At 46.0% G+C, this 23,596-nt stretch overlaps 1 protein-coding gene across 1 annotated transcript in view; it reads right to left on the reverse strand.

Moving 5' to 3' along the window:
* CACNA1H (calcium channel, voltage-dependent, T type, alpha 1H subunit) overlaps nt 1-23,596 on the reverse strand; it is a 252,953-nt gene that overhangs the window by 22,949 nt on the left and 206,408 nt on the right. Inside the window, exons 14-27 of the mRNA XM_009888554.1 lie at nt 23,051-23,141; nt 20,560-20,768; nt 18,444-18,878; nt 17,657-17,757; nt 17,114-17,237; nt 16,906-16,974; nt 16,612-16,796; nt 14,259-14,385; nt 13,501-13,626; nt 12,689-12,778; nt 11,605-11,818; nt 3,495-3,646; nt 1,387-1,496; nt 111-244 (exon numbers count right to left, since the gene is read on the reverse strand). Coding sequence (XP_009886856.1) covers nt 111-244; nt 1,387-1,496; nt 3,495-3,646; nt 11,605-11,818; nt 12,689-12,778; nt 13,501-13,626; nt 14,259-14,385; nt 16,612-16,796; nt 16,906-16,974; nt 17,114-17,237; nt 17,657-17,757; nt 18,444-18,878; nt 20,560-20,768; nt 23,051-23,141 — 2,167 coding nt within the window. The remainder of the gene's footprint in view (nt 1-110; nt 245-1,386; nt 1,497-3,494; nt 3,647-11,604; nt 11,819-12,688; nt 12,779-13,500; nt 13,627-14,258; nt 14,386-16,611; nt 16,797-16,905; nt 16,975-17,113; nt 17,238-17,656; nt 17,758-18,443; nt 18,879-20,559; nt 20,769-23,050; nt 23,142-23,596) is intronic.

Below are 23,596 nucleotides of genomic sequence, written 5' to 3' on the forward strand. Positions count from 1 at the left end.
TTGTCTAACTGTTCTCAAGTCAAATTGAAACAGCAGGACTAGAACAAACGGCCAAACCACTTCCTGACGTGTCTGGAGGGACGGCTGGAGACCTGCGGAGCAGGCCGTACCTCTTGCTATTCTCAGCACCCGCATGATGCGTATTATTGTGGGATTGATGGGCAGTGCAGCATTCATCTCAATTTCCTCCAGCGTGATTCCCACAATTGATAAGAGAACTATGGCCAAATCCAGCTGATTCCACCTAACAGATAAAGAGAGGAAGGACAAAATAATTAAAAATCATACATGGACAGACACCCAAGAGTAGAGAATTATTTGTTAATAACAAGTACAAACAAATCCCAAATGCCTCTCCTCTCTCATATCTGGGCTCATGATCTATGTGGTACAAAATCAACTCACTGCAGCTGGCACAGACAGGCTCTGAGCCACAAGCTGCTGTAGGATGTGGCTGGGAAACGTCCCTGCCTACTTCCCGGTCCCTATTGTCCCCCTTGCTATCCACGCGGAGCCACTAACAGCGACAAGATACTCAGCTAGAGGGACCTTTAATGTGATGCAGTACAGTTGCTATGCTATGTCACCTGTCTCTTGAATTACTCCACTTGAGTATCTTCACTGATTTATAGCCCAACACTTCTAAAGGGCCTTCCACACCAGCACTAGAAAGACAGTAAGATGCGAAGAAACTGAGTGTCTTTCCTACACAATTTCCCTCATAAGTAATATTGCCCATAGCAGCTTCCAACCACTCAGTCAGGATGAATGAAGCAAACAAGCTGATTTTGTGGAAAAGCGGCCAATCTTACCCTGCTCCCCAGAAAGTCACCAGACCACAATGTACTTTCACACATACTTGCTTCTGGCTAAATGTGAGGCAGAGTAAGATCTGTAGGTCTCTGCAGTTGGGATCTGAAGGTAGTGGGGCTGAACACAACCACCGCTGTCTTTGCCAAAGGCTTTACAAAGCCAGCAATCTACCAAAGGACTAGTTTGGACTGCAAAGGAGACTTGTTTTTAGGGACTCTGTGACCTTACATTGCCAAAACTACTCTTTTGAGGACTGGATGGATACCAACAGGCTGCTTCTGACCTCTAAGCTGAGCCAGTCAGACCTGGGGGAGAGGCAGATACTGGGGGAAAGAATGTATCTAGAATTTTGTAATATTTCCCGAATTTCCTCTGCAAAGTAGTACTGTCAGTTCTTAGAATTTTTAGTTCCTACACTATAAAGTTTGCACCCATGGAGAGACAGCCCTTTGCTCTTCCTTGCACACAGCATGTAGTACTATCATAGTGATGCTACATTTACCCAGCATCTGGCTTTGAAACTAGGTCAATACAGCTCTATCCCAAATGCACAGGAGTTTAAAATATTCTCACCTGTCCTTAAAGAACCTTCGAAAACCAAACGCCACCAACTTCAGAACTGCCTCAAACACAAAAACTATGGTGAACACATAGTTGCAGTACTTCAGGGCTTCATCCAGGGACTGAAAAGAGAGACGCCAGTTAGACCAGGCCAAGCTACCCTTTCCTAGAGCCCCTGTCGAGGGACCGGCAGGCACAAAGGTGGCATAGGCACGGAGATGTAAGAAGTAAAGTTGTAATGGGTTGCAGAGCTCAGTTACAGAACTGCACTAAATCACACAGCAAAACTCAAATGAAGGATTAGACATTGATGCAAACAAAAACCTCATAAGCACTAATACTAGTTGTGCTAAAAAATGACAAGAGCTATCAATCCTCCAACATCAATGAATAAACTGTTCAGAGTCTGGGACAGAGAGAAAATTTTACCCCTTCCCCTAATAAACTTTACTCCTTCTGAACTGCCTAGCCTTGGGTAGAATAAAAGACTTGATGGATGATTTCTTTATTCCAGCATGGCAATCCTTAGGACAATGGTTTTGCTTAAAACACTCAGAAAAATAAATAATGTTGGAGATGGATTAAATCTTGCCTTCTTGAAAAATGTCACATCTCTAGAGCTGGGCAAAGTATGTCCATATTTGGTGCAATGTTCACGCTCTCTATGGAGCTGCTCTCGGAAGTCAGGAATCCACAGTGTTTACACTTTAGGATGATGAGTGTTTACAATGGATTTCATTGGAACTGTAGGCCAACAATAGCAAAAGAATCTTGCTGGGACCTTAAAATGGATAGTTGCAGCATGAAACAGTTCTGGTTGGGTAGAGATTTGGGGAGAGGAGGGAGGGAAGGGGAATTTAGTTAAATGTAGTACAGGTCTCCTGCAATAAAAAAAGGGTAACATCAAAACAGACACAACTGAAAATAAGATGCAATAGAGGAGTCTGCATGGCAATGCCTGCTTTGGTGACAGAGGAAGCCTCAGGCCACAGGAAAACTCTCCTCGTCACACTTGTGTGATGACTGTGCTTTGCTGACCCCAGCTATGTGGGATGACCACGCACTGATTTTTTTGGGAACAGGAGCTGAAAGTTTGTCAGATGTTGGCATTTCTCAGTGCACCACTACCCCTATTTTTCTTCCAGTGCCTAAAATAAAATGGCAACTTAAAAGAATGTGGGACAATTTACTATTTCATCTGAAGCACGTTGCCTGAGCCTGAATTCTCGCATCATTTGCGATGGCTTGCATTCAGATTTATAACACTGTGCTTCACATGAACATAAACCAAGTATAAATAAGACCTAATCTGGATAAATAACATTTACATGTGAAACAAAGACAGTTATGCAAAGGAATTATGGGGGCAGAACAGCACAGGCAGTTGGCATAAAACACACAGGCGTTACCCTGTGGCTTGGTGCCCCTCTGGCTTAGCCTCCAGGAGGCATTTGCAGGTTGTCTGGCAGGCCATGCAATACTAGAAAAGTAAACACTGAGCCTAGAGCTCCAAGAATGATAATGCGATGGAAGATTAATATATGCAGCAAATGGACAGGCTATATGATTTATGCCAAAGGTTTTCTTGGGAAAGAACGATTCTAGGATACATAAAGAGAAGAAGGGTTTTACTTAAGAGTTGGTTTATTCTAAATTCATTGAGGAAAAGAAAAGTTGCTCTGTATGCATGAACTTCATGTTTCTCTCTGTTAGTGGAATATTCTAAAACTCTGGACTGTTTTACAGTTTGAGGGTCAGTCACGTCTGGGATCGGGAGAGGAACTATTTGGACTGGTCTTTTCCTAGTAAAAGTTTAGTTCACTCTCCATTAGCCTTACTCTGTTTTTTGGTTTTTTTTTTTTTATGCAAGAACAGGGAAATCAAGCTTTTGGCTGAGGCAAGTGACTCCCGAATGACACAGCTGGCCTAGAGTTGGATGGATTGCAATACTGAGTCTGGAGCCTGCCGAGGCCTTCAAAGAACAGCGAATGCTCCCAGGGAAGCAGGGCTGGCTGCAGACTGGTCAATGGTACCCCAAGGGAACAGCGCATGGTCCTCAGGTCCTCCGCTACCCCATGCTGCTGTGTTTCCTAGCTAACACGTCGATGGGCGACTCTTACCTTTGGCTGGTTGTAGTGCTCCATCGACATAGTGATGACATTGACCCCAATGATGAACGTGATGAAGAGGTCGAGATAGTGGCTGGTGCAGAGGGTGTGAATGTACTTCCGCGCTGGGGAATAGTCAGCGTAGTAAGGTCTGCGTTGGGCTTCTGTAGAAAAAAAGAAAGGCAACGCAATGAACGCAGGCTCTGCTGCATGGTTGGCAGCCATCACAACGTGGCCTGTGGGTCGTGTCTTACACACGTCCGGATGCAGGGCAAAGCCCGTGGGAGAACTGATTCAAGCAAGCCACGTGAAATGTCCAAGTGATTCTCCCTAGCAGCGAGGCCTTCAAGAATCACAGAGGGGTTATCAGGCTGAGCCAAACCTCTTGTGCCTGCAGAAGGGACCTCCACAGCTTTTTTCTCCCAAGCACTCTCTGTCCTTACTGCTCTGGCCCAGGCTAGAGGACAACCTCTTCACTTCATGGGACTCTTGTCACAAACCAGAAAGGGTGAGAAGCAGGATGGAAATGAGACCCAAAGCCGAGAGAAAAGCTTCAAACCCAGCAAACTCCAGTTTAAAGGAAAGGGTTAGGGCAGGTCTCATGGGTCTGGACTCTGATATGCATCTCTCCTAATCCTGCTGATGTCAGGCATGTTCCACGTAGGAGAACATAACCTGAGCTGAGCTTCTGTGACAGAAGGCTTTTGGTGTATTTTAAAGGTCAAAAGAAAACATAGCAATGCCTGTGGCAAAGTAGGGCACATGCGTAAGGGTTAGTAGCACACAGGAGAGCATCAACAGCAATGGAGCAGGGTGTTCAGCATTTGTCTCTACGAAGACTATCAGCACAAGCTCCTCTGGAAATATATAAAAAAAGGGCATGGTTGCATCTAAAAAACCATTCAGGCTATGACCACATGAATTTTCTATCTCTGCCTATGGTCATGACTCCTCCTTTCTTCTCTTTGAAATGGGGAAATCTCTGCACGTGACCAAGTTACCAGGGCTGTTCCAAGCAGAATGTTTGGACGCTGCCCTACGACTGAGTTGTATTTACTGAGTGTGTCTCTCTTAAATTAGACTGTGACCACAAGATGGCTGTGGGCACTCGGATGGAGTCAAATTCTTTTCAAACTTAAGAAATGTAAATATTCTAAGAGTGTACTTAAGGCCAAAGTCAGCATTACTGTAGATTTTGCAAGTGGAAGAGACATGTTTGGTCATACTAAGTCAAAGCAGGATTGCTGTTAACAGAGAAGGTCTTTTTGCAAATGCTTCAGCAAATTCAGCTTTAAATGCATGAGGAGCTGGGAAAAAGGAGTTGCTTCACCTGAAAAATAATGAGGGAAATAAGTTCAAAAGTACTCAGTGCCTCCCTGAAATACATGTTCCACTCCTCTCATATTGCTAACATCTTTCAGATGGAGTGACTTTCGAAATGTGGGTTGGGTTTTTTTTTCTGGTGGTGCAACGGATGCCAGATTAGAGTCCCAAATCCTAAAATAAATTGGATAAAGGGAAACTGAATCAGTTGCTCTCTTTCAACTACTGTTTTTTCTGGTAGTTAAAAGTGGAGTGGAGGCATTTGCAAACATTTCCTTCTGACCAGGGTCACCTAGACTTTTTTTTCTGCTAATGGGTGTGGAAAAACAAGATGAAAGCAAACACAATTGTTTTTGAATACATTTTTCTGTTGCTTTCATGTGCCTTAGTCCTACCAGTCATCTTGGACTGTTAGGGCTGTCTTTGCTACTGAGCTCGGCTTATCTTCCAATGGGTCTAAAAAATAATAATAAAAACATTGCAGTATAATGTTTATTTAAGTCTGTACAATGTGCTTTCATGTGTATTCAGGATTATGACATACTTTTTCTTTTTCTTTTTTTTTTTTTTTTGGAAATGTCTTCTTGGGAATGCAAAAAATCCATTTGTTGGGAGGTCCCCCCGAGAATAGTCCAAATATTCAAACATTATTTTAAGGGACTATTTATTAATGACTGATAGTTGATTAATGGATCTCAGAACGACGTTTGCAGTGATGGGCAGTGTGTGAATACACTGGCTAGCAGCACGTAAGGAAAACAGGCTGCAGGTGACTGCAACTACTCTCTAACCTGCCCAAATGCAGCCCCGGATTAACAATTCAGCAAAAGATCAAGTGTTTATTATGTTGTATAAACTACTTATATAATTCTAAAGCATAATCACAGAAGACATCTTCCATGGTAACGGCACTGAACAGAAAACCTTCTAGGCTGCCTGTCAGCAACACAGCTCTCTCTTTACGTGGATGGATATATGAGGTGGGTCTGTTTTATTGTGTGAAAGTGTCTCAGAGGTCTGTGTCTGTACGCTCTGCCAGTGCTCAGCGCTGGCTGTGCCTGGTGAACTGGTTGCTCAGAAAACTTGAGACAGGTTTAACTTGACCTGGGCTGAAGGAGCTCTAGGAAATGCCTTATTCATTTAGGATGCACCACACCCCTGAAGCCAGGTTAACAGATGAAAAAGGAACTTCTCCTGGGGGGACACATACAAGGACAGTCTGGGATAAAGTTGACAACACTTCAAAACACATGCAACAACACTGTCATGCTCAGTGCAGTAACCCATGCAATGTCCATTAGAGGAGATACCGCTCATGCGAGGCTAACGGTATGAGCAGGGGTGCGCAGGAAGGACATGGCCAGCTTCTGCTCTCAGCGATGCTGGCGTTAGGCTGGGGCGATCCCGTGAAGGCAGAGGGGTTGCAGCAGGGTGAAAGCAGTGAGAGATCGGCCACACAGCTTCACTGCAGCTCTGTCCCGCTCCGAGCAGGAGGGAGGCTGCGTTTCAGAGCCCCAAGACCCCCAGCTCTGCTGGGTCACTGTTCATTCCCAGTCCCTTTAGGAACAGGAGTTTTACTTCAGTCAACAGCACAGCAAGTGGCTCTGGCCTCCCTTCAGTTCAGACACACATTTTCACCTCTTAGTGAGAATATACTGTGTTATTCTCCCCACTTGGGGTGTAAGTGTTCACTGCACACCCCTACTGCTACAGCCTGCTCAACCAGAGACTTGGAGTCTGCACGAGAACCTGTATGAGGAGAACAGTGGTCCACGGGGATGTGGGCACAGCAAACGGGGGAGATCTGGCGCATCATTAATTACAGCAGGCAAAATGCAACCTGTGCCTGGTTTCTCCAGGGGGATGGTTTCGGAGATGAGATTCCAATCTGCCAACTAGCAGACTTATATCAAATACAGACAAGTATCCCCTCCACTGAGCTGATGGTTTGAATTGGTGGAAACGCAGGAAGGAAAGGAGAAACCATCAAACATACGCAAAAGGAAAACCACAGTCCTTTCTCACCCCCACTTCTAGATGTTGGCTAATGCTTGAATCTCACCTCTCTGAAGAGTATTTAAACTTCTTTGCTTGTGATTCTGCTGACATGAAAATTAATGAAGCACTGTCTCCTAGCTTAAAAGCATTTAGGTTGGCATTACAATTGCTAGCTACAGCTCCTCCATTATTCTCCTCTGCATGAAACATTAGAAAGCCCTAATGGGTTTATATGCATGCTTGGCACAGAATAGCTCTATACCTGCAGCTGCCTGGAAAAATAAGCAAGATGGTTTGACAATTCCCTAGTTGGAAATACTAAACACTCAGATATGCAGTGCCCAAAATTTTAGTTACAGCTCAAATGTTTCTGCTGGATACAGAGATGGTTCTGGCATTGAGAGGATGGACTAACTTAAATACCACTGCGTGCTGCCCACGATTGCTCACCCCTAGAGAGCAAGGCTTACAGGCAGCGCTCTAAAAGGCATCTCTGCTGAGTCTTAAATCAAAACTGGCCTCTTCTTTCTACAATGCCCAGATGCTCGGCTCTGTGTTGGGAAATGCCTCAGAGAAACACAGCTGTGGCCACGCTCCTCTCGTACAGAGTGAAAATCGGGAAAAAACGTTCGCCTTTTCTCAGTTTTCAGGGTCTTCCCAGGGACCAGTGACTCGGTGACGCTACCGAAAGGCACTTTCTGCTCCCCAGCTAGGGCCTCCCCCGGGCTGTGTCAGGCACTTCCAGCTTTTCCAGCACTGCTTTTGGCACACAGTGTCACCCAGACCCCGCTTGCAGCCTTTGAAGCCCGGGGTACTGCCTGCGTTTGACCTGACACTGCGCTCCGCTCAGCGGGCCAGCGGCTGCTGGCTTCACAGCAGATACGGGCGGGTTGGATTTGGCCCCGTATCCTGAACACAGAGGAGATCAAGCAGATCCATGTGGTTTTAATCAAAAACCTTAATCTGGGGAGGCTGGTTTCAGTCTGTGTCTTCTGAGAACCTCATTAAAAGGTTAGGAGCTGCAGGATTATTAAATTACACTACACTTATTTACATAGTAGATATAGTGGATGGAGGTAGTGACTGCTTCAGAAAAATATTCTAGTTTATCTTGAATTTTTACCTTCATGTGAAAAAGTACGCTGTGCAGTTCTGCCTTGAAAAACACATCAAATGCATTTCTACAGCGTATTCAACCCCCTGCCCTCTTTTCTAATGTGAGCAGAGTTAACTGGCGAACCCAGTGCCTTCTTTCAGCGCTGGCCTTGGCCTCAGCTGAGTTCATTGCAGCCCTGCGGCCGCTGCTGCTCTCACGGCAGCAGTGCCTTCCAGGCATGTTGGGTCCATGAGCTCCACTGCCAGTGCCTTGAGTGATGCTTGTCACAGAAGCAGAGGGAGTCAAGGAATGCTGACAGGGGTGTGGGGTGTCACCCTGTCCTCATTCCTTCATGAAAGTTACCCTCAAACTTTTTGGAAAGGTCTGAGGTGCTGTCTGACAGCAGGGATGTACACTGGGAGGGACCTTCCTGCCAGGCTCCTGAAAGACATGAAAAGTACCCCCAAACCAGAAACATGATGATTTCCCATCCCACCTGTGTGGGAGCTTATGAAGGAACCACAGCAGGGCTGTGTCCTCCACGGAGCAATGCCTCTGCCAGGCTCCAGCTCTGCACACAGGGTCCAAATCCCGGACCCAGTCTGCAGCGCCCAGGATTCGGACTCAGGACCTGCTTGGATGGGACCGTCCAGACACTGATAAGCTGAGGCTTAACCCATTTCCAGGCCTAAGCCCAAGACTGCTGTGGCTCAATGGTGCCTTTCTGTGTGTGTAGGTACCTACAGATGCCCAAAGACCTCAATACACAAAAACACACACACGGTGGCTACACACAGAGGACATTGAAGACAGGACACAAAGACAAGATGCCAGGCAGACAGGACAGGTTCAGATGGACGGGTGTTGCTCAGATAGTACATCTGTCAGCTATACTGGATTTTAGTCTCGTTAACAGCCCTAATTCTTCTTGCTCTTATGGTCTCTTCAAGCGAAATGCTAGAAATGGCAACTGAAGTAAAAGCAGGGCTCTCTGCTATGCTTTCCAACATGGGCTCCTTGCTCTTCTGCAAAATCACTGTTCTCTTGTGCCCATCCTGCCCCGTGGGGACTGGCCTCTCACCCGCTCCTCTCTGTGGGTGAGACACACAGCGCTGGGGCAGGTGGAAAGCTGGCCAGCCCACCGTCACTGTGCAGCATCCCATCACTATGCAGCATCCCATGCCTGCACGTGCACACAGACACTCCCCCACAGAGACTCTGCCACGCACGGCACCAACCACATCTCATATCTTTCTGAGTCTGCCACATTTTTTCACCAAAACCATCATCTTCTAAATTACCCATGAGGTGAAAACTACTCCCATTTAAATAATTAACCCCCCCCCGCCCCACATTAAAATGTAAACAGTAATCTTTCAAAATGTGTATCAGATATTTGATTTCACCTTGTTAACAACTGAAATTTGGACGCCAAGCTGTCCATGCTGAACAGAGGCAGGTAGGGGACCTCAGAGCCAGACGATCCGAGGTAACCTCCTGGAAGCCCAGCACATGGCCAAATGTTTAGCCTCTCAGTTGCTATATTGGACTTGATTGCCTTCCAGAAAGCCGTCCTCCTCCTTGCGCGCTCTCAGTGAAATGTTACAAACCCCATCTGTGCAATGCCTGGGTCTGTGGTCTGAAGTATCTCCTTGACTCTATCCTTCGAGATAGCTGGATAAAGAGGGGCAATACGTAACAGTGTCCATCACTTTGACAGGGACTGGCTCTTTTCGGTGTCTAAGAAGTGAGCCACAGACAGGCTTGTAATAAGGTTTGCTTACTAATCAGGAACAACAACTGGCTGTGGTTAAGCTACCCCTCCTTACCTGTGCCCCAGTCTATTTTCTCTAAGGACGGTTAATGTTCTTTGTAAATAAGCTTTTTCTTTTTTTTTCCTATAAACTTTGAGTTTATTTGAATGTCTTCTTGTGTCAGCACGTTGGGGTAGAAATACTGCACAAGCAGGAGGACTCTTGAGATCCTGAAACTGATTTCTCTTATTGTGCTGGAAATGCTGCCTTCAGGATTTCCACTTCTAATCCTAGCTGGAACCTCAAACTCAAAACCCAAAATGTGAAAAGGGAAATGAAGTTGCATTTGAACTCTTTTAAATCTCTGAAGATATTTAACGGCTGTTTGCAGCTACCTAGTTTGATCTAGATTTCATTTTAACCCAACCACTTAACTCATAACCAGCTAAAATGAGACGGGCTCGGCCTTCACTGTGGTGTCAGGTCAGTCTGTCACTAAGGCCCTGTGGAGACCACGGTGCAGACATTTAGTGCTGAGGTCTCCCATGGCTCCAATAAAGAGGACCACAAGAGCAGGAGAGGAGCTGCGAGGGATACAGCTGCCTGCCTTTTGACTCAAGCGTGGATGGGTAGAAGAAATTGGCTGGGGTTTCTACCAGCAAAGCCCCTGGCTGCTATGTCCTTAGAGCCAGGCAAAAGACTGTTTGACCTAACTGTAGTTTTCCCAGCTGAAAATGGATACCTATGGCCTGATGTTTGGGAGACAACTATCCATTTGTCACAATGAGCTATCAGGTCCTTAGAGGAGATTACACAGGGCAGCACAGTGCTAGGCAAAGAGCCACAGGACTGCTGTGGTAAGCAGGGTGAGAAGCACTCAACGCTTATCCCTGACTAAGCCCATCTTTGATCACAGTGCCCAAGCCACGTTCCCTCACTTACTTCTACAAAATGCTTGCCAGCATCTAATGCAGGCTATCCCTGTTCACTAAAACTGGCTGGGAAGTCGGTGTGATTGGTTTCCTGGCAGTTTCCTTCGGAATACCCACCAGATGCTATAGGTAGCTTGTCCCTGGCGGAGCCTGCCAAGGAGCAGTGGAGGTGAGAATTAATACATGAGTACCCCTGGGAAGGTTTGGGTCAGGAAAGGAGCACTAGCTCGGGTGTTTTTCTGGTCTGGTTTGATGGTCCCTACTAGATCCACAAAGAAGCATATTTCAGCTAAAGGCCTTCTGTTGCACCCTAATGGTCCTGCATCTGCCCAGTATTTCCATGTAGACTGTTTGCAAGGACAAACTGAGTCCCGGCACATTGCTCAGCAGTGAAGGGCTCCCCCAGCCTGTGATGGGGCAAGCATCTCTTGTAATGGACATCTGCCAGAGAATTTTCTGGACACCCCCACCTTGGGGCTCCATTCCTCGCCCCAGGGCTGTCGGTTTGTTCATTCCCTCATGCAGCATGTTTGTGGCATGCGGGGCCATGCGCTAGGATTCTAAAAAGCATCGCAATTATTTTGTCTAAGAAAAGAATTAATAAATCAAACCACCACCATCATCAGATGCAAGCGGCACATTAAGCCACAGGTCTACCCTCGGGACTGGCCTTCACGCACACAATAAGCATTGCAGCTGTTTACTCACGGCATCCCTCAGTCACACCGCAAGCTCCCGCTCGGTGCTCGGGACACCCTTTGCCTCACAGAGCATGACAGAGGACTCTGCTTGGAGGAGGATTTTCTCCCCAGCCAAGTAAACAGGTAATGCTTTACGTCAGGTTTGTAGAGGACAATTCCAGGGTGTTGGCAACCCAAGACTTAAGGTACCGCCAAAGAGGCAATGAAGCAAAACAGCCTCTTGAATCCCATGGAAACAAAACCAAAGAAAAATGAAAGTCTTGCTTTGGGAGCAGGCAGGGCTCAGAAAGATTTTGGTTTGTAACGCAGTCTACCGACCAGACAGGTATATCTCCTTACTCCTGCGCTTTTTCTCCAAGCGTCTCAGCCGCTTCTCCTCCCGACGCCGAGCCTCCTCCGCCTCCTGGTGCTGTCGGCACTTGTGAAAGTTCTCCACCACCACCCCCACAAACATGTTGAGCACGAAGAAGCTGACGATGAGCAGGAAGGAGATGAAGTAGAGAAGCATCCAAGGGTTATGGTTCTGGACGGGCTGGTGAGGTGGGGATTTAAAAAACAAGAGAGAAGAGAAGTGGCATAGACAAAATGTGTGTAAGTCAGGATCTCAGGCACTCCGTAGCAACAAGACAGCACAGTACACTTTTGTGGGAAGAAGGAGAGGGCTAGGAGGAGTTAGGAGATTTTTCCCGAAACAGTTTCCTCTCATTCACTTTCTCACTGACTAGAATTTTACTTTTGTTGTAAAACCTGCCCTAGCCTCTGTAAGTTGGCTTACAGGATTTAATTATTTTGGCATTTATTTCACACAGCTTAAGATGAATCTCAGTGTATGTGCATGATCCCACCTGTGAGATCATTAGATCATTTTAGTTAAAGACAGGCTCCAGGTTAGGTTGTTTTGGTTTTTTTTTTTGAGATGTGGGCTTACAGTTAACGTTTCTCAGCTGTTATGAGATCTTCAGAAGCAGGGGAAAATTAAGTAAAAAGTGTTACTGTAGCTACGATGGGGTACTACTCATCTAAGACTCCTGACTTTCCTTGGCAAATGCCATGTAACACACAAACTTAACAATGGCTGGTTGTTTCCCATCTCGTGTGAGTTTGCTCTTATATGAATATATATGCCTTGTGTAAAGCTGCAGTGTAACGGCATGTGTAGCCCTCCTCAAGTACCATCATTCAAATTAAAAACCTCATCAGTGCATGTTTGTATACTACATGGGGTGCAGCCACTGTAAAAGCCATTCAGTGGAGGATGGAAAATCTTGGCAGCCCAATGGGCAGTCAGGACCTCAAGAAAACCCTACAGCTCTGCTCCTTCCCGGGACTTCCCAAAAACACCAGAGTCACTCAGGCATGAGACAGCTGAGAGCAACACATCTGGGCTCTGCAGTACATTTACCTGTTGGTCAATACCCACGGCATCCAAACCATCATACATGATGTTCACCCAGCCATCTTTGGAGGAGAGGACAAACAAGGACATGAGGGCCTATAAGAAAATAAACAAACAGAAAAGATTGGTCTTGCATTTTAGTCCCCAGAAAAGAAACTAACAACAGACAATGCTCAGCAAAACCAATCCACAGCTCCTAACACATCACCTGACCTGGAGTTGGTGGAGAAATAGAACATATTGTGGCTTGCTTTTACCTATTTTCATATGTGGCTTAAAAGTGAGCAAACTATGGTCGCTAACACTCCTTTTCCCTCACATATAGGCTGACGTTTGCTCAGACACGTCAGGCTTTCTGGTCACTAAAGCACGATTAAAAATCCCTATGTCAGGCTGGCCCAATGTCATGGGGTTTTAAAAAGCAATAATATATCCCAGCTCCTACTATGGGCTGTCCTGCTTTTCAGCCAGTATAAAGCACCTTATTTTTTTCATTTGCAAACTTAACAGCTAGAACTCAAGAGACTAAAAGTGACAGTTGAGGTCCATACATGAGGGATTGCATGCAAAAGCAGGGGCTTTGAGACAACACTCTTGTATAAACAAGGAACTGTATAACCCTAGGAAGTTTGGCTGCAAGAGATCAAGAGGGAACCTGATCCATTTTTACCCGGTTAGGGTTGGTTCAGATAGATGAATGTCAACGTTGTTCTTGGAAACTTCCTATGATGGAGGTTCCACACCCTCCTCAAGGAATACATTTCAAGTGCTCATCCATTAAAAACTGGTACAGAAAATCCCTGCAATGAGGACTTTACCTGTCCCAAATTGTCAAAATTGTACTTCCGCCGAACCCATTTGTAGCGTGCGTTAGTGCAGTCAGTCTTCGTAGTGATGTTTTTTACATCAGGACCATCACAGTAGTAGAACTTGCCTTTGAAAAGCTGTATTTCAGAAGCAACAAAAAAAGAAAAAAACAAAACCAAAAAAGAAGCAGCATTGAAAAGTCTGTTCCCTGATTTATCTTTCTTTCCCCTAGTAGAGCGGTTTGCCAAGTTCAAATTCCTTTCCTTTCCTTCCAGCTCAGATACCCGTTCTAACACACACAGCAGGAAAACACCTCTGGTGAAACTTCAGGCCCTGAGACATTGCTGTGTATTGCCTCAGACACAGAAGGAAGGGGATCCTGCAGGCCTGCCCTGTCCTGTTGGGAGGATGACAACCTCCTCTCTGAGGAAGAGATATTATATACATCCTAGCATGCAGAGCCGGGAGGGATCTTGGGAATTTGTCTTTTCCTTCGCCCGTCCTCAGGCAGGCTTAGCTGGTGCTGTGATGTTGGTTCATCAGGGAGGTCTGCTCTCCTAAACCCGAGAACCTGCCAATGAGCAGATGCCAAGCCCACCCTGGAGCATTTCGTCTAGGACCTGGCTCTTCTTTCCTAACACCTAACTGAAATCTTCCTTTGGAGAGGTTTAAGCTCATTACTTCCACCTTAACCCCAGGGTGGTGAGAAAAACAGCTTCTCTTTTGCAGCAGTCACTTACAGATGGCCATGGTGAGGGAAATACTCTACCTGGACCCCTAAAATCCCAAAGATAATGAAGAATGCACAGCAGATGAGAACAATATTCCCAATAGGCCTCAAGGAGGAGATCAAGGTTTCTACCACCAGCTTCAGACCTGGGGCTCTGCTGATGACTCTGGAAAAAATAGCAAAACAATAAAGCTTTTAATTTTTATGCATGCCCTGTTATTATATGCTTGCTTTTCCTCCTCTGCTTGGGCTGCAGTAAAGCTAACACAACCCTCCTCTACCTGCAGGCAGCACTCAGAGACGATTAGTGATTTAATTTGGACAACCGGAACATTCGCAGTCACATTAGATGGAATTAAAAAAGTGTAAGACATCCTGTCAGCAGGGCGTTGGGCAATTGCTTACAAGTAATGATGAGGAGGGAATATTCTCTACGGGCAGAATATCACAGAGATTCCCACTACAGAGCTATTTGTACCTCAGTCCAGAGAGCTGATCCCCTCTGAGGTCTCTCTGATCCCAGCAGAGGGGCACACACCAGGCAGGAGCCTGCTTCTCAACACAACGCGTAAACAGCTTCACAGTGGTACTAGAAAGCATGTCTTGTCCTCTTTCTACAGGTGTAAGTGCCCACCTGCCCTACTGGCCTGGGCCCCATGACGACTTTTTAAACCAAGTAGTTTCAATTTGTTTCCTAATTAGTTCCTGAACTGACTCTTAGCTAACAGGAACTTGTGATCAACAGCTCCACAGCCAAAGGGTCGTCCCATTAAAGAGCAGCTTGCTCGCTTGCTGGGAGGCCGTGAGAGGCCAGGCATGCTCTGAGCACGGCCTGAAGCAGCTTTTGGGTATTATGGAGAACAAGTGCTTTCCTTTCCTGTATGAGCACCTGGAGAATGGTTCTCCCATGGGTGTCTGAAAAATGTGTTTGCACACATAAGTGTAACTAGCCCAAGCAAGCTTTTCTGGGAAGATGGGTGTTTTGGCTGAAGAACATCAAAGACTTTTTTAGGAGGGGCCTGTAGAGGGGAGAGGGTATGAATCCTTGTAGGTAACTTGAGCTTGCACGGCTAATGATGCTTTCGTGCCCACCAAACACAGAGAAAAGGGGAGAATTGTATGCTGCAGGGACAAAGCATTTCAATAGGGTCTTGTTTGACAGCAAATAATGTGGCAGTCTGAACTGCACCTACAAAGTGTTAGGAATGGTCCCTGGAGTAATCCTAGAAGAGGCTGTGATAAATGAAGCCATCGTGAGAGGTGATGAATTCCTCTCTATTAATAGGATCTGGCCTAGTTATTCTCCAAGACCAATTCCCTTTTTTTCTCCCTTATGCTTACTTACGAATCGCTTATATATGAATTGCCCTGATTTCTGTTCCTAGACATGCATGTTAGACAGGTGCCCCAAAGTGCTGCCAGGCCAAGGTTTGTCCAGGGTGACCCAGAGTGGCTCCTGGTGAGCCAGCACTGCAAGGGGACCCTGATGCCACCAGCAGAACAGAGCGTGGGAGCAAGAGAGGAGACAGAAACACTCACAAAGTTACTTGTCACTAAGGAAATACAAAGCAGCAGACAAATAGCTGTTGTTCTTGCGGTCATGGGCCTAAACAAGATTGCCTCTTCCTATTACTCTCCTAAGCAATCAGCTTTTCATCAGAAAGCCTACAGGTCTCTGGAGGTGCCTATCTTATTTCCCCTGAAATTTCATGAAAAAAGGCTTGTGTTTCTTGCCAAGCAGGATGGAAATAGAACAGGAGGCATGAGCTGATAAAAATCCCCCAAGCATTAACACTCTTTGTTATTGCATAATCGTAAACAAAATACAAATTCTCTTTATTCCTTTTCTCAAATACTGAAAGTGTCTCCCCTTCCTCCGCCTAGCTGAGAGCTAAATTGTTTTGCAGTAATGTTAGATATGCAGGCACGGGAGAGCAGGTATAGATGCTGAAAGCTTATCAAATTATTGTCAGCACCTGTTCAATTGTAAATTCTCTCCCAGCCAACGCGACCTCTCTGCTTGGGAATGACTGTGAGGCTGTGCAGTTTAACAAGGAGCTAGACTGATTTGTAAAATGGTGATAAAAATGCAGCGTGGAGGAGGCATTCACTGCACTAACTGCCTGAGTACGATAACACCTCTCACTCCAAACTCGATCCGCTCTTTTCTATGCTGGCGAAGATGAATTATATTATAACTAATTTCACTGTTTTCAAACAGTTTCACTAGATAAGAGCTCCCCAAAGATGATTCTACCCTGTTTTCAGGGTGTTTCAGCTATGTTTCAGCTCTTTGTGTTATTAAGCAAGACCTTGATGAATCACGTGCATTTTTTCAAACTCTTTGATCTATCACCACAAAGCAAACTCAGCCATCCTATTGGTGAATTACCGGAGAGGTCTCAAGGTCCGCAGAAGCCTCAAAACGCGAAGGACACCCAGGATCTTAGCTCCGCCTGCCGATGCCATGGAGACAATAATATCAATGATAGATACAAAGACCAGGACTCCATCCAGGACATTCCAGCTGCTCTGCAGATAGGTGTTCTCCCCAGAGAAAAAGCCAAGAGCTACCACCTACAGCCAGGAGAAGAGAGACAATTAAATCTTCACCCAGATCATAACTATGTCATGTTCCGGTCTTTGCCGGGCCTCACTATGGGCCATGGGATGAAGATGTAATTACCTTAACCATCATTTCAGCCACAAAGATTGCAGTGAAGATGTAATTAGAAACACTTAGGAATATCCTTTCCTGTAAAATATAGAACAACAAAAGAGGCAAGTTATTTAAAGATGTTAGAAAACAAACACCTTTCATCTTGTGGGGTCTTGACCTGACAAGACTAAGATCTGGATGCTGCATCGAGGAAGAAAATGACTCGAGTACTCACCGTGCTGTGGGGGTCTATGTCTGGTCGCTCCAGTGCTATAGTGATGCAGTTGAGAAATATGAAGACCAGCACTACGTGATCGAACATTTTATGGGCAATGACCTTCTGGCACATCACTCGGAACCTGAAGAAATGATGGGGATAAAAATATCCTTCAGATGTTTGGGTCAGCAAGACACTCCCACCCCAATGGCATATCCTCAGAAGTCTTCAGCAGCTGTGCCACCAGCATCAGCCCAGGTGGTGCACTAGTCTCTACACAAGCTTCAGCTGTTATTACCAATGCAGTAAATAAGATGTAATAACAGCTATTACTAATACTGGTTAAATCACTCTTCTTCCTCGACAGGCACAGAGCGAACCATGCAACAACTCTGCCCACATGTAACAGGAAAAGTTAGCTAAAAATCAGGAATTGGATTTCTAAAACTCTTAGTACTTCTGCATCAGAGAGAGATTTTTCTCAAGGGAACGCTAGCTAGAAATGTAGTATTCCATTACCGCAGAAACCTGGTGGGCTGGCATTTCACTGGGATTTCTTACCGATTCTGTGGGGAAAACAAGTACAGGGACCAGTCTTCATGACTCTTGCACCACTGTGGTTTGTAGGGCTCCAGGACTTTACGAATTCGGTAGCAGTAGCTCTGGATAGAAAAGAAGAAACACCTTTTCTTCCTCTTTTATTTTCCTGCCTCTTCAACTTTCACAGTCCTTTTGTGAAAGGGGCATTTCATAGCATGTGTAGGGAGTCACAGCTTTTGGGACAGAGGTGTGGCAGGCATTGTCACATTTGTCCAACAAAACAGGGAGGAAAGGGGTGGAAGAAAGGGGCTGCTGTACAGTGAGATATGGACATAACAAACCAAGACTTTCTAGGCAAGTATCATTTTGAAATCCAAAGTTGTGTCAAAACCAAAAAGGCATCAAACAACAAGAAGTTAAATAGAGAACACCATTTCTAGGCTTTCAAGCCTTAGAGATGCCAAACAGCTCTTGTGAGCAAAGACATTAGCTAGCTGTTGTGTCTACAGCTCATTTTCAGAGGCATCTTGGGCCAGGGGGACAATCTCAACCATTCCAGAAGCTATGCAAATGCATGAACAACCCCTTGCAGTTTTACCTCATTAGAGACCACTGCAAGGTCACAGCCCAACTCATTAGCAAAAAAAAAAACCTTTTGGGAAGTTGATGCCCACCCCTCAGATCTGGTTTCATTTTGTCTACGCCAGCCATTAGGCAGTAGCACATTTCAAAGCCTGATTTTTAATCAACCTTCTTGGAGTGGAAAAGCCACTTAATGCACGACTGCCCAACTTCCCCCTCAACTCACATCCTCCATGTCATCCTCATAGTCTATGGCATCTTCCTTGTGGCTGTCGACACGCAGGAAGAACTCACTGGGGACGTGAACCATCTTGCCGTTGCAGTCTTGGTACTCGGCAGGCAGAACGGCCATGGGGTTGACACTGAGTGAGTGGCGCATGGTGGGCAACTGGAGCAGCTCAGGCAGGTCCAGGGAGCTGCGGCAGTCCAGGGACTCTGCCCGGCGGTGCAACGAGGGCCTGCTGACTGTGCTGGACTTGGCGTCGTCGGAGTCATCGTCTGTGCTGCCTTTCCCCTCCCCAGAGAGCAAGGACTCTCTCTCTCCTGACTGGTTCTTCTTCTTGAGGCTTGGGGCTCTGCCCAGGCTATTCCAGCTTGAGCGTCGGCTTCCCCAGTTGCTGCTGGTGCCCCAGTTGGCGCAAGGGGAACTGCGGAGGCTGGACTGAGAGAGAGGAGAAAGACGTTTGAGGGTTTGTTTGCAGGAGGAAAACAAAGGATATGGCATTTTGCCCAGATTGCAAGACCCTTCTTGTCATGTCCTCCCCTTCCAGATTTCCTTACTGCTCTGATTTCACCATGCCAATGCCTTGAGATGGGAGCCAAGCACCCAGCTAAGCCCACACTGAAGATACTCTTTGAACTACACCTGTAGCACAACTACCAATCCTCTGTGCTGCATGACGCTCTACTGTCCTGGCATAAAAACTGAACCCAAAGATACTATTGCTGAAGCAGCATTTTCTTTCCTCATGTTCAAGCGGTTTCAGCACATAACTTTCCTGGCTTCTAAAGGGGCTCCTGCACCTGAGTCACCCAAGTGTCTGTTGGAAATTGTGCCTCTATTTGCATTACTTTCTCTTCAATTTGCTGCATAAGGAGGTGGAATGAACGTTTCTCTTACAGCAAATTTCTGGCAGTGATCAGTGTGTCAGTGCACTTTGGCTCGTAGGTAGTTGCCAGGATGAGAGCACTTAAGGACAGAGCAGAAAAGCTAGAAGGAAAACTCCTTTTCCCTCCATGGCTTCCTCCCAGCACAAAACGAGGCAAACTGCCTTCCTCCTTCTCAGTGTTGGCCAGCTCTCCTCTGACTGCTTCATCTTCCTTTGGCTGGTGGCACTGATGTGCTCTCAGAGAAAGGATTCAAACAATGAACAAGCCTCTCCTGCAACTCACAATCCCATGAAACCCCAAGGCAAACAACAGTCATCTCTATTTTCTTTTCAAAAGCATTACCTTGACTAAGCAGCTTACCAAAGGGGATAGTGGCTCTGTCTCTGTGTGAAGTGCCTTCACGCTCCGCTGCCTTGATTTGAACATGATATTGCAGTTACAGAGCAGAGGAATGGGACAGATAAGCAGCAGCAGAAATCCACTTTGTCTATTAACTCTGCTCCCTCTGTTTTCAGAGAGCTGCCCTCCCGCTCCCCTGCCGCGGGCAGAATGCAATCAGTTGCCAAAGCAGTCAGCTCCAGCCAGATCTCTGCTCCGTGAGCTGTGCCTGGTGGCAATCGGTCAGCTCATACCTTGTTTCCTCTGTTTCCCCTCCAATGGGGCTGTTGTACTGTAACTGGAGCTCAGCTGCTGTGTTGGTAAGAACAAATGCTTCATTTGCCTTGACACAAGGTGGATTCAAGATGCAACTCTAAAACGCTATGAGGGGAAACAAGCCTCATCGTCACAGGAGCACCTGACAGCTTCTCCAAGACACCACAAAATGGCCAGTGTGGTTGGCAAAAGACGCCTGCTCCTCCTCAGAGGGGTTTGCCAGAAGAACGGCATGAACTTACGACTTGTCTCAGGTTGCATCTCTCCAGTGAGATGGCTTGGCATGGACTTCCAATCAGATACTAGGCAGGAAAACACTGAATCCCAGTACATGCCTGGCTCCTCTCTTCATATACTCACTGTCCTTGACTGCTATGTTGTCACAGTCCTGCCCCAGCACAGCACATCCATTCATTTCTTCCTCTTGACTCTGTTCTCCTCCTACCTTTCCACATACTTCTCACCTCTATCACCCTCCTTTCTTCTTTCCAGCAACACATGCACACACACACACACATGTACGTCATCTGTGCTGCTTGCAGGCACTTGAGGGAGAGCTGCTAGCAACAGGAACCTACCAAGGACTTCTGATCGTAGTTCAAGGGGTCTAGTGAAGCGTTGCTCCCTCTCCTTGAGTCCACAAAAGTGTGCACTGAATCCATGTGTGGGGAACATTTCGGTGTGGGCATTGGTGTGGCAGCAGTGCGCATGATTATAGGAGGTGGCATGCTTCCCCTGCCCTCCAGGTGTCCATTTGGGGTGACGGCAAGTGAGTACATCTTCATCTCTGGAGAGAAGGGGAGAGAGAATATGAGCTGAATGTTCAGCTACAGCTACAGAAATCACCCTTCAAAATGGACACTACTCCTTGGGTCTTCTAGGAACTCTGCCAAATGGAGATGAAATGTTGTGGGCAATAAGATCACCCCCACTATGTTGAAAGGCATAAGGCAAATGTCACAACCTTTTAAGAGGCCTTTGTCCCTGCTTGGACTCAGAACTCGTCACCCTCCAAAGGAAGCTTCTTTTGCTCACTGTTTCTTGGGATTTAGAGAGTGGAGTTACAGCGTTGGGGGACTGGGACAGTGTTTCCAGGGAATGGACATTGAGGACTGGCTAAATTTACCTGAGGAAGTTAATCTCTTCTCCCTGTCATACAGTCTTGCACAGAGATTTTTATGCAGTTCTGATATGCTCTAAGTTCCTTCATGGGGAAGGCACTAAGCAAACATTAGTTATTGTATTTAGACATCTGTTCAGGGGACAGGAAATGGAAGTTGCTTTTACACAGAGTCATAGAATGGTTTAGGTTGGAAAGAACCTTGAAGGTCATCGAGTTCCAACCCCCCTGCCTTGGGCAGGGACACCTCCCACTAGACCAGGTTGCCCAAGGCCACATCCAGCCTGGCCTTCTAGAAGAGTAAACCTCCTGTCACAGAAAAATCTAATGGCACATCTCTGTGGTAATTGCAGAAAGCATCTATTTTAGCTGTATGGCAAGTACAGACTGCAAAAACGGTATGCACACTGAAGACAAACGAGGCCTAACGCCTCCAGCCCTATGGAGTGCTGTAATACTCAAACCCAAAAGCCTATTTTCAAACACAAAACTAAAGTTGAACTAGCTCCTGTTCTACTGGGCTTAGTGGGTTCTGGTTTAATAACTGCAGATTTGGTCTTAAGGAAGTGGAAGGATGGGAGCATCTGCGACCAGCAGGAAAGAAGTACAAGTCTGCAGTGAGAAATCCAAGTGAGTGCATTCCCCCTGCTATTTTTCTTCCACTGGCTGCTTTTGTAATGCAGTGTGCTTCTACTGTAGCATCTGTTTAGTTGCCGGTGTGTGCACAAATACCTGATCTGCACCACTGAAGTCCATGGGAACACTGCCATTCACTTTGAGGGGTGGAAGATCCAGCTTAAAATTTGCTAATCTGCAATACACGTTCCTCTTGCCAGTGTATCTGTTTACAGACCAATGGCATTGTGACAGAATTGTTAATGTCCTTATGCTGTTAAGTCACCGACTGGCACCTATGAGGCTTATGGAGACACACAATTACTCATGGACTTTGACTGATGGCAAGTTCAGCCCTGTTTTCTATTCTCGTATTACCCGAGAAGAGGTGACAATATTTCTTTTCCTTAGAACTCTCTTATTATTTGAAGCTGCTCAGCAAATAGGTGGTGCAAAGCTGGTTCATAGTTGGTGCTGTGGGCTCCTTGCCAACTATCTGCAATGGACATTCATTTGATCACTTGGTGTTCGGAATTCGTTGCTTATTTTGCAGACTGAGAAGCTTCATCACCTTGCTGTGATTCAGCTCTGCCTCAGCTTCCCCAACAAATTACTTCTGCCCCTTCCTCAGCTGAATTCCACCTGCTTACCACAATCAATATAATTTCCTTAGCTGAAACGAATCCTGGTTTAGAAGCATTTAAACTAATCCTAACAAGAGCCCAAGCTGAGAATCAAAGTACAGAGGAACTGGCTCCTGTTTACCATCATGCTATTCACTCTGTTAAAATACGTGATCCCTTCCTGTCTCTTATCTGGTTGCAAACTCTACAGAGTGAAGGCTGTCACCTACTATTCCATGTTTACAGTACACTAGTACAATGTGGCCTTACCGCAAATCAATTGCCAGGCCCTCCTGAAACACAAACGAACAGCAACATTTCCATCAATCAAACCTCACCTAAATGCATTTGTGTGAGAAACCAAAAAGAGCAGCTGAGAACATGATTGATTTGAAAAGCTGCTGAGAAGCAGTGTGAGAATATTGCTGTCGGCAAACCATTCTGTGGTAACGATACAGAAGAAACGATGAGACATATCTAAATATTCTGGTATAGTTTAAATTAGGAAAACATCTGTTTAAAGGAAATACCAATGCTCATTTAGCTTTCCCAGTACTTTTTGCATAGCTGCTCTGTTAACATAGGTATCAGGTTAATTGTCAAATAAAATGGATTCTTCCACTTTCCTCCATAAGTTTCTGTGAAAAGATGACTGTGGAAGCAGAGTTGTAGCTCTCAGATTCCCAGCAAAATGTAGAGACAAAACCCTACCTGTTGCTCGGAGGTCTTTTAGCTTTTCAAAATCATCATCGAAGTTGGCAGATGTCTTGTCCTCATCTGTGTCTGACCTATTGGCATCACCCTGCAGAGAGGAGAAGGATAATTAACAGACCCAATTCATTTAAACTTTAGCACAAAGACCATTCAGACTACTTAGCAGCTCGGAGGTACCTCAGCTCCCCATGGTTAGTTTAAGTGTGGCCCCAAGAATTAGGAGGGCAGAATGCCAAATTCCCTCTGACACTGCCTTGGGAAATGACCTCAGGTGAGTCCCTCTTCCTTGTTTTCATTCATTTTTGCACTCGGACAGAAAGGATGATGTTGTGATTGTGACTACTGTTCCTGCAATGTTGTTGTGTTTCCTACACTGTGCCCAGCCTCACTGAACAGTGTATCCCAGGGGAGAACACGAAAGTGCAGCTGTAATCAGAGAGGCGACTAAGAAAAATTGGCATTGTGGGGGTCCATATTTGCACTCTCCATGATCCCAGCTGAAAGCACTTAGGTTTTAACGTCAAAGGATGTCAAAGGGTTTTT

Source organism: Charadrius vociferus, unplaced genomic scaffold (genome assembly GCF_000708025.1).
Source record: "Charadrius vociferus isolate BGI_N301 unplaced genomic scaffold, ASM70802v2 scaffold27, whole genome shotgun sequence".
Lineage (NCBI taxonomy): Eukaryota > Metazoa > Chordata > Aves > Charadriiformes > Charadriidae > Charadrius > Charadrius vociferus.